We start from the raw sequence: 11,497 nt of genomic DNA, 5'->3' as shown, positions 1-11,497 counted from the left end.
AGCACAGAAATCCCCATGAAGTATCCTGCACTTCTCACTCCACTTTCTCTCATGTAAGACCCAAAAATCTGCCTGCAGACCTTACAGCAAGGGTCCCTAGGTTACAGCAGTCTGGATACAGAAGGATTTTAAAAATTCACTTCACTGTATTACCAGTTAGAACAGGGATATGCAAGAGAGGAGAAGGGGAGTGAGTGTAGAGGGAGGCAACACACTGACTTCTTCCATAAGAACCATTTATTGAATAAATACATGCATCATAATGCAGAATTACATGAGCAAAAAAGGCAATCCATACAAAATTGATTACCCTTTATTCTCATTTTAACTCTCACCATTTGCTGCAGCTCTGATAAAGGATTCAAGACAGAAAATTAAAACTCTTTTAGTCCACCTCCAAGTGATATGCATGCTGATTTGAGTTTGAGTTATACCACTGCTATAGTTAAGAAAGCTGGTTTTCTTGTCAGTGAAGCAGAGTAATTCTAAAAACAGTTTCCATAGTACAGAACATGTGTTGGTACATACAGGTAACAAAGCTTATTTTTAACCATTTCTTAAACATCTTCATATGTTCATATTTTAAGGCACAGGATAAACAAGAACTACATGAAAAGCTGTCAGTTGATATTGAATAAATGACTTGATAATGATGCAATGGTGCAATTTTTGCCCAGAGGCAAAATTGTCCTTCCTACTTCCATATAAACTGGAATTTGGTAATACAGAAGTTGCATCCACTATCCAAAGAATCGATCTCATCTAGGCACTCACAGTCTGATCCAAATCCACTCAGGAGAATGTTTCTGAAGGTCTGGCATTCAGAACTGACTACAGACAATGGGAATTGTAGTTGCTGGATTGCAATGACAGTTCAATCTCTTCATTTCAGATTCCTAAATGAAAAATGGGATCTCTAAGAACCAATCTCTAATTTTAGGCAGTGAGCTATTTTGAAAACCTGCCCTATATTCTTTATTCAATTACTCACTTTGTGCTATCTGTTCACATTTGCCTGAACACAGCATTATTTTCCACCTTGAAACTTTAAAAGACAGATATTTTTTTTTGTTCAAGTGCAGTTTTCTGTCCCCAGACTTCACTTAAGATTTGAAACACTGAATCAGTTTAACACCCTATTTGTTGGCTAAGGTGAAACTCTGTGCAGTCACTGGCCAAGATGTAGAGCAAAGGTCCTTCCACCTCAGACTGAACCAAGGCAAAAGAAAATTATGTTGAACTGCTACTCTTAGACCTCATTTATTCAGATTAGCATTTGGTTTCTGCATATTCATTGCATTAAGAACAATTCTCTGTCTTTCCATTCTTAACATCTTAATGGAGAACTAGCAAAGAAAATATGTATTTCATAATATATTTTATATTAATAGATGAGTGAATATATAGCTACTCACACATTCCAATATACAGTGAAGCCTTCAAATGGAAATATTTTCTTACAAAGAATCTCTATTGCCCAGCCCAGCTAACAGCAGTTACAGTACAATTTACAATGAAAGATTGTTTGATAAAATTGTCTTGTATAAAACGTGGCAATGAGAAGGCCATCACTCTATGGAGGTGTATGGTGCAGGTCACACATATCCATAACAAATGTCCATGTTGAATTGAATTCAGACAAACTTAAAGTTTTAGACTTGAAAAAGACAAAAAGCTACATCTATGGTAGGCACTTTGGTACATCTAGTAATGTAGGCAAATTCTACATCTAGACTTAAGGTTCTGTCAGTAGTCTTACAATAAAGCTAATTTCAGGAGTTTATCATTCTGTTTTAAAATTCTTTCTTGGCTGAGACATCATTCTAGAATCTTAGCTAAATAATATACTTTGTCTAATTGCATACTTCTCCAAGGATGAGGACACTGGCTCTGCAAAAGCCAAGCTGTTCTCTTGGATTCTTAATGCACATTTTTCTAACAGTCTGAAAAACTTACCAGAAAAAGAAAAACCAGTTCTGAATACAACAAAAATGTCCCATAATTGATAAAATTAGAGTCACGAGCTCAGCTGTTGGGGCTGATGCTCTCCTTTCAGATCCTGCCTGCCTGCATCAGTTTGTGCTGATGGTGTCCAGCTGCCCAGCCTGCAGCAATGCTTCAGAACAGCACTGCTCAGGAACCTGCATGGACCCTCAAGTGCATTTTCTTCATGCACCAAACACACTGAGTGGCAATGAAGCAACTGTCAAAGACATCAGTTTCACCTCAGTTCCCCACGTTCTTCCTACTGGTGTTCATTTGGGGATTACAGAAGGTATCTCAGAACGTTCGACTTTAGCACAGTACTGTATAATAAAAATAACATATGTCTTGTGCATATGCCTGCTATATGAACTCAACTTGGAAGCTGATTTGTCTACTTATAAACCAGTGAAACGTGGTGGTAAGGACAATTCAAAGTGGTTAGAGATCTTCGTTATAATACAGAAAAATCCATGTCCTCATACCTTCAGAAGATCACATGTCTAGTACTCCAGAGTACAGGAATAAATAACAAAATCCAACTGAACCTGTATAATAAAACTGTACTGTTTGTTATGTTTACTCCATTAAATGAAAACTCAGATTTAGAAACTGTGGTTTGTGGACCTCATCCTCTATTTATACAATATTTATAGAATTCTCCTTTTTATTTATAATATTCTATAATATGATTTCCCAATAATACATTTATATATAAATATTAAAATGTTAATGTTTTATATATTTTAAGCTAGCCCCACAGGGCCAGAAATACAATAAACTAAAAATGTTTTTCTGCAGTTTCTTTTTGCAGAGTATCACAAAATGATTAAGACCATTGTGCTGCAAAGACAAGAGATTCATCTGAAGAAATAAACATGCATTAAGAAGAAAATATCTGTATCCTTTATCTATTTTTCTTCTGAATTCAAACCAGCATGAAAGAATTATAAAAAAATAGTATATATTTACAAGGTACAGTATATCTTGGTGAGATATAAAACAAGGCAGGAAAACAGCAGAACATGTTCTTTTCACTAATAGGTACAGCCATCATAAAGATCAATTTGAACACAAAAGGTTACTTTACTGTACTATTGCACATTACAGTAACACATAGAACTGTCTAGCAAAATAAAATACAAAGTTTAACAATGAGGAAGGCTATGTCTACGTAAAATGACCAAGCGTTATAAAATTATTGGGGATGTGTCTAAGAACTAAATCAGTAAAGCTATAAAAATAATATTGGTACATCTCTGAAAACAAGACGTTAAAAATATATAAAGGTTGGCAAAATTATGTTCGAGGAATTCCTGGTGTCCATGGGCCTAACTTGCACCATGTGGCCTTGTACCATCTTCTGTCAAATCATACCTGAAAAAGAAAAAAAACAAAGGATTGTTTTTACATTTAGCATGTTATTAACACAGTAATTAGTATGTAGAGTATTATTCTTAATGCAGGAAATGTTACACTTACCACTGGGTCCAGCCTTTAGCAAGTTCTTCAGATGCCAGAGGTATTAAACACTGTGGAAAGTGAAATTCTCAATCAATGCACTGTGTGTGCCTTTCATTCCATTTCTATTAAAGACCAACTCTGACAATCCTGTAAACTACAGTGTAAGCAATGCCATTGGTAAATGATGTATTTTACACCCTTGTCATCACAGCTCTCTGCTATCTGCCTAAAGTTTCAGATTGCTGGTTTTGATGTTAAAATGCACACCCTTCAGTGGTACGGTCCCAGAGCACGTCCCAGCATGGCAGTGGCAATCAGCAGAGGTGCTCCTACTCCCAGCCTTCTGCATGAACAGGAAAACTGAGCACACTGCTCACCATCACCTAACCACGATTCTGTACCTCATCCTCTCCACAGAGCTCAAACATGGCAATGTGAAAGGGTGTAGGAGTTTACTACTCCTTTTTCATGCTCTCAATCACACGTGTAGCAAATCAAGTGATTTAATGTGTGCCTATAGAACACTGAAGTTACAAACACACAGCTGGTGTTGGCACTGGGAATGTCTCCAGTAGCAGCTCTTTCTTAGGGATTTTACAAACTGGGAATTTAATTGCTTGTGTGTTTCCCTGAGTACTCGTTTGTCTTTCCAGTTTTGTCTGAACATTTTCTGAAATATTGCCTGGTTTCTACTGGTTCTTTCCTTTCCCTGACAGCCTGACAAGCACATTTCTTTTGTTACTGGGAACTTAACCACTCTCCAGAAGAGATGACTGCCTCATCTTGCTAAGTCTGGCTCTGCAGTTTGTTCCTTCCCCTACTGAAGCCTGACATCTAAGGCAGCTATAATTTTTGAAAGCTTCATATCTGAATCGGGTGCTTCAATCAACACTAACTCAGATGTCAAGAGGATTTTTGGTTTATATAATAACAAGCTGTATTAACAGAATTTGCATATTGTCAACTTACTTTGCCAAGCAGCCCTTTATCTTTGGACAAGAATCCACCACTGTTCTTCACTGCTACATCTAGTGTTCTTCTCTGTACTTCAGGCAGGGAAACACTGAAATCAAACCTGACAGAGAAAGAGATGCTTTAGAGGGAATTCTGTACCAGAGGTGCAGCTCAGTTCCTTCAGCTAAACAGCCACCCAAATCAAAACCAAACCATCTCCCTCCCCAAATTAAAAAAATGAGGTCAGAGACAAATAAAGAAAAAAATCCCAACATTTTGCCGAAAATTTTTGTTGAAAACTGTGATCAATGTCAACATCAAATCTTTGACACTTCTGTTACCTTTGGCCTCTAGAGGCCACTGGTAAACAAAACAAACACATGAACAAGACAAAAAGAGGCAAAGGTTGAGCACTGACTAGAGAACAGACAATGTGGAATCCTACTGTACCGACAGCCCAGTATAGGTAAGATTGGTCAGTCTTACTGATCCTTGGTACTTGATAACCAGAGCTCGTTTTCTTTCCTGGCTGGCTAAAGAAAACTATAAAGGATAGCTCTTTGCTAGAGCTGAAACTCAGACAAAGTCAGGACAAGGTCATGCCACAACCTACATCTATTTGTCACTACAGTTCTTAAACGGCTTTATTGCTTTGCAATACATTTTCCTTGGAAAGGCACAGTGAAATAAATCTGTTACCTGGAATGAACAGGAGAGAGCTGCACTACCAAGAAAATCTGCTGAATTTTCTAACTAATGATTTACAGATTTGCCTTGGAGAGAAGGGACTGAAGTGGTGTTTTCCCTGAGTTTATTTGCTGTCTGTAGAGAAAGGTCTTTGTTGAAAAGCGATGGGTGGGAGAGAGTAAGGGGCAGACGTGAGGGAAACTACTATCAAAAAGATGAGTGCAAGCCTAAAGATTTTTATGCAATATAGTATTGCACAATCTGGTACAACTTCCAACATATGGGCCAGGATATAATCTACAAAGAGATTTCCTGACTCCCTGGATGCTGAGAAGTGCCTCCAAGTGACTGAGCAATGTGACGATGCACAGGCACTGGCTGGCACTCGGCCAGGCACTCAGCCAGCCAAGTGTGCTGGCACGGAGGGACATCAGCAGCACTGCCAGCTGAAGGCACTCGTGTTCTCACCACCTGCCAGGAGAGCAGATCCTGCAGCTGAGCTACCAGCACAAGGGGCATGAACTGGTGTAGGAAGGCAGGAAACAGCAAAAAGGGCTGAGTGGTAACAGGGAATAGAAGGAGAGAAGAGCTATTACAGAAGAAGAGAAAGGTAGGATCAAATCTAATGGTGACAACCAGGAACTTCAACAGCTCACCCTTCAGTAAGCACAGAAACCTTGATTTGACAGCTTTGTAATTACATGATACAAAACTACTACACACAGTTTAGAACGTACATTTGATCAAACACGGGGTTTAATGTCTTCTTTGATACGTGTGTTTTTCTTCTTCCCGATCGTCTCTTATCGGGCAATAAATACATTCGCACGTAGGGATCCGATCCCTCTTCGGAAAACGCTATCAGATTTCTGGGAAGTGAAAAATAAGGAAAAGCACTTAGAAAATCAACGAGACATTGCTGAATGTAAGTGTCTACACTACCATCAATTAATGTAGTAGATGAAGCAGTTCCCTTGCACAAAGTATCATGTGGAGTGACTTGTACAAGACCAGATGACCACTAAGCACAGAGCAGAGGTGGGAATGCAATGTGTTTCCTAAATTCCAGTTTGAAGTTTAGATATGGCCTTTTAGAAATCACATGTTTTGGTCATTCTGTAAAAATTCAGTCTCTTAGAAAGAGCTTTCAGATAGTGCTGATAAAAATCTAAATGCCATTTTCATTTAAAATATGAGAGAGGCATAATAAACAAATATAAAATCACAGCAAAGTCTTCCACAAAGTTTTTACTGATTCTGAGTACAGCTCTGTGTATCTTTTTATTTATGCATATGTTGTTTTAAAAACAACAAAGATTAACCAATCCACCTAAGAGTAAGTCAGGATACGACAAACTTTATAAAGAAATATGCCCAGATCTGGAATTGTGTATTGTATGCTCACCTGCAGGAATGCACCACCACAATCAGTTTGTTTCTTTGTGAACTATGACGAATTGTTAGCTGAATCTGCCCTAATGGAGACTGCCCCAGAGTTGTTCCACTGCAGGAAAAAGCAGAACATTATGCTTAGTTTTTAAAATGCACGTTAGACATAACACTTAACTGAGCAGTTTTCCCAGAAATCATGCACTATCCATTTAACTTCTCTAGACCAGTGTGAAACAAGAGAACACATGTAAGCATGCGAGCATATCCTCATCAGATTCTCATAGTTCAGTTCTCTGGCCAACAACTCTGCTCTCCAAAACAGGCCAGGTTTGTCAGTGGAGAGGTCAGCTGCTCCTTAGTACTTCAAAAACCATTACAAGTAAAGAACTTGCCTGCCCTAAAATAAATACCAAAGCAGCATCTAGGAAATTGGAATGAGTAATAGTGCTAACTGCAATGAAAACCTCAGCCATGGGCCACTCTTACCTAAGGCCACAAGCCAATTAGAAGACCAGCTCATTCTTTTCTAAATTTCTTTATCACAGAAATATAGATATTCTTGGGATTAAAACAGTGATCATTTAAATCCACTTGCTGTTGTAAAAGCTCAAATCACAGTATGAATGCAACCATTTTACTTCTCTATAACTTATATCACCATGAAAATAAGATCAGAACAAATTTACACTTACAGGTCATGTTTAAATAAAAACCAAGCATCATGCTCAAGAACTTGTGTTTTAGAGAATGGCCAACATGTGCAGTTCCCTCACCTCCATGAAATGCTCATTTTAGTTGTGTGAACTGACTAAAAGTATTTTCCACATCACACAGGACAGTATGTACCATATTTGCCATTTCTCAGCCACCTCAAGGGTATCTTATCTTCAAGGGAGAAGAGTGCCTGTTTTGTGAATACCTACTACAAAGTGACTGCTCCATTAAAATTCCCAAGTCATTCACTTTAAAAAAATAGAATGAAGATTTAATTTCAGTATTTTCTTTGTTAAAATCAAAAAAAAAAAAAAAATGAGAGCACCTAAAACCATGTGGTCTGCAATAAAGAATCTCATTACCTGTAGCTTTACCACTTTTACCAAATGACAAAGTATGACATTTGTGCATTTCATGAGGAGTAGAATTTCAATCTTTAACACAATTAACAAACTCTGACTCAGTTTTGGACCAGGAGAGAGACTGATAAAGTCAAGACAAGTTGTCATGTGACTATGAAGATAAATGGGGGTCTGGAGCACATAAGCAGGTGGAGTATTTGTACCAACTGAAGAGACAGCCAACAGCAGACTCAACTGCAGCCCTTCCACCACTTAAAACAGACATTTTAGAGAAGACCAACTCAGACTCCTCACGGCTGTACACAGTAAAATAACAAGAAGCCACAGTGAAGCTGCAGCAAGATAAATTTCAATAGAAATAAGGAAGAATGTTTTCACAGTGGTGAAATACTGGAATTGCTGAACAGCTTTATGGCATCTCTTTCCTTGGAGATAAGCAAAAGTTGTTTGGACAAGGCCCAAGAAACCTGATCTAACTTTGAAGAGGGACTTGCTTTGAGCAGAGGGATGGCCAACCAGAGATTCTGTCCAACCTCTACGACTCAGTTGATTCTATGAATTCTGACAGAGAAAATGATGAATTGGTTCAATCCTTTGTAAATAAAAAAATAAAATCTTTCTACTTAGATTCATAGAGAAGGTCCATGAATAGGAAATGAATAGTTTCCAGTCTCCTACTCAGAGCAGGATGGCTGCTCAGCTGTCTGTACTTGAGCTGCCCACTGAGGCAAGCAAAAAAAAGAAAATCAAGAATTTAATAAAGTATGGTTGCAGCAATCTTCAGTGACTACATAGTAGCTGACTACCCCTTTAGCATTCTCTATAGCCAAATATCCCTCTGAGTTATTTAAAAAGACCAACTATTTCCAGCTTAATTGGCTTAATTACTGCTAATGGATTCAGTGGTGAAACAGGCAACTACAGCCATGAAACTCCAAAGTGCAGCTATGACAAATGGGACTTTATCCTGCAGACGATCACGATGGTGAGGAACTCCTAACTGCAGGTTCTGAGCTACCAGGCAGCAGCAGGAGATCCCAACGAGTGCACAGCAAAGGACATTTCTGGGAGTGAGCTAAGCCCTGCTGCCCTGGTGGCATTCCCTGTGAAGCAGCTGGGATTGCTGCAGAGGAAGCAGCTGGGATTGCTGCAGAGGAAGCAGCTGGGATTGCTGCAGAGGAAGCAGCGGGCCGTACTTCTCGAGCTGCCGCAGGCGCTGCCGCAGCTCCTGCGTGGCGATGGGCAGCGAGATGTCGGAGGCGATGCTGGGCGTGGGCTCCTTGGCCGACAGGTGGCTGGGCGAGCACGACAGCGTGGAGGCGTGCAGGCTGGACGAGCTGCGGCTCAGATCCGCCGCCCACTGCGGGCTGGCGTTGGCAGGCTGGCTTTTGTCAGCTGGGTCAGTCTTTTTGTCACTGTCAGTCACTGGGGATGCTGGAACGGGCTTGTTTGGATCCGATGTTGGCGAGACAGGAACCTGAGGCTTAAAAGATGATTTTCTTGCATCTTTGGAAACAGACGGCCTTTTTACTTGGGCTGAGTGTTGATGATCTGGAGATCTTGCCTGCTTTTCAAGAGAAAGGACCTAGATACAGGAAAATACACATAATATTACTATTTTGCAGTACAAGAAACAGGAACAAATTTGTTTCTACAAGAGTACTGGTTTGTTGTTGTTTAAATTTTTTGGTCACAAATTATAAATTTAAGGCACCAAAGCAGAACCAAAACCATTCACGCTTGCTAACTCTACAGTATGAAATACTTGGCATGACAAAACACATCTCCACTTCCTTCATGGTAACTACAGTAACTATAAAACAATGTGAAATTCTCCATTCATAAGAATTACTCTCCTCATTATTCTCTTCCCATATGCTAAGCACCTCTGGTTTAAGTGCTATTTACTTTGCAGCTCTAGCCATCTGAAAAGATATTCTGTAATTTTTTCTTCTACGTCACAATTTTTTCTCATTAACTGTCCTTACTTTCTCTTTTATAGGTTGCTTTAATTTATTAATGACACGTAAGCAACAAGAGGTTGACAGTGTTTGCAAAGAGATATAATACCTTATTAAACCAAGTCATTCAGACAGGGAAAAAAGACAAACCAACTTTCAGGTATTCAAGTTTTGTTTACAAAACTCCAGTATGCTTGAAAGCTGTTTGAATTTTTCCACTACTATGCAGGTACTTCCTTTCCTTACACATTTTATTTTTTAAAACCATCAAAAACTCAGTTCCATTTCTAGATAGAAGCTATTTCACTGATCTGTAGCCCACTGGCTTCAAAAGAGATTTGAAGGAATTCCGATTCCAAACATGATTTCCAAACCTAAACCACAGGGGACCTCAGTTTTAAGTAATGCAGGTGACTATTATAGTTTCCTTTTGAGCATTGTACAGTTTTCAGATGGAATGTATTTAAATTGGAGGCTATCTCTGTGTACTGACAGCTCTGCACAACCAAGGACACTTAGCAGGTGACATCAAAGGAAATGTTCCTTTCTTTGAAAGCTGGCAGACCAGGAGTCACCAGAGCCCTCAAGATGCTTCCAGATATTTAGAATGGGAAAGGTTTTAGAGTACCCTGAGAGCAATCTTCATGTTTATGGTGCTGTTGGGACCAGAGTTGCTCAGGTGGAACCGCTGATGCATAGTTAAATCCTCACTCTCTAGCAACTGGCTTAGAGGCAGCTTGAAGTTCCCCAAAGAACACTGGTGTTGTTCATCCCTCACCTGAAGGAACACAGAAATGAGGTCACTTTGTATAATCTGCTTTGTAAGAATTCAAAGAAAGATATTACATTTTTATTTAAAAACAAAAATTACAAACAATATTGAAAGTAGTTTGTTCTTAAACCACGTTTCCCTGATTTTAAGATTACATTGAAGGAGGTAAAAACAAACATACTCAATGCCTCGTTTCTTCAACCTTATTTTTTACAGCAAAAGTAAGACAGAAGAGTAGCCACCACATCTACATCTACCAGACCCTTGATCAAAATAACTACATGGTTTCCAAACTGTCCATGTGAAAATGAATTCTCACAGCTGTTAGAGGAAGAGTGACTAAGACAGTCCCCATTTACACTTCAGTCTCTTACAGCTATGCAAAGGACATGTCAACAGTGTAAAGGGATACTTTGGATAAAGTGAATACTTCCTTAGCATGAGAGAGGAAAGATTCCTACTTCCCAACTGGTATACCAAATTTACTTTTGGGGTTTTTTTTATTAGAAAAAACAATTATTATAATAACTGTATTATTCATGTGAGAGCCTGGTTATAGTCTTTCTTCCTTTCAGTAGTAAATGCAAATAAACATTTCATTACCTGATTTAAAAATATATACTTTCAGCATCATTTTAATGGTGTTCACATCATATTCAGTCTCATTTCATAACAGCCTTTAATGTGTGAATGTTACTACTGCAACATCTTTGAAAAGAAAGGTATCAAAGAGAGAGAGACACATACCTCAACTTCAAGGTCTTGTCTTTTGGGATTGTGTACAAAGAAAGTGAAGTTTTCCTCCCATACTGGTTCATTGGTCTTGTATCTAATCTGAAGTTAAGAAAAAAAGGAAGTACACAAATTATAGAACAGTCTGTCTTATAGAGATGGTGTCACGAGATGAGCACATTTTTCATTTTATTTGGTGTGTGCAGAGAAGGGCACAAAGCTCGGGAAGGGTCTAGCAAACAAGTCTGATAGGAACAGGTGAGGGAGCTGGGGTTGTTTAGCCTCCAGGAGGCTCAGGGGGAACCTTTTTGCTCTCTACAATTCCCTGACAGGAGTTGTAGCCAGGTGGGGTCAGCCTCTTCTCCCAGGCAACCAGTGACAGGACAAGAGGACACCGCCTTAAACTGTGCCAGGCAAGTTTAGTCAGACATCAGAGAATAAATCTTCACAGAAATAGTTACTGGGCACTGGAATGG

At 39.1% G+C, this 11,497-nt stretch overlaps 1 protein-coding gene across 2 annotated transcripts in view; it reads right to left on the bottom strand.

Moving 5' to 3' along the window:
• Positions 1-218: 218 nt before the first annotated feature.
• ESYT2 (extended synaptotagmin 2) overlaps positions 219-11,497 on the bottom strand; it is an 80,136-nt gene continuing 68,857 nt past the window's right edge. For both annotated transcript variants that reach the window (XM_063415730.1, XM_063415740.1), the window contains 8 exons: positions 11,037-11,123; positions 10,146-10,295; positions 8,753-9,141; positions 6,494-6,592; positions 5,826-5,957; positions 4,417-4,522; positions 3,466-3,515; positions 219-3,360 (listed from right to left, as the gene is read on the bottom strand). In XM_063415730.1, the coding sequence (XP_063271800.1) occupies positions 3,315-3,360; positions 3,466-3,515; positions 4,417-4,522; positions 5,826-5,957; positions 6,494-6,592; positions 8,753-9,141; positions 10,146-10,295; positions 11,037-11,123 (1,059 nt within the window). In that variant the 3' untranslated portion in view covers positions 219-3,314. The remainder of the gene's footprint in view (positions 3,361-3,465; positions 3,516-4,416; positions 4,523-5,825; positions 5,958-6,493; positions 6,593-8,752; positions 9,142-10,145; positions 10,296-11,036; positions 11,124-11,497) is intronic.

The sequence above is a fragment of the Prinia subflava genome, chromosome 1 (assembly GCF_021018805.1).
Source record: "Prinia subflava isolate CZ2003 ecotype Zambia chromosome 1, Cam_Psub_1.2, whole genome shotgun sequence".
In the NCBI taxonomy this organism is placed as follows: Eukaryota; Metazoa; Chordata; class Aves; order Passeriformes; family Cisticolidae; genus Prinia; species Prinia subflava.
The sequence above is the reverse complement of the archived record's forward strand: the minus strand, read 5'-3'. Positions and strand labels throughout refer to the sequence as shown.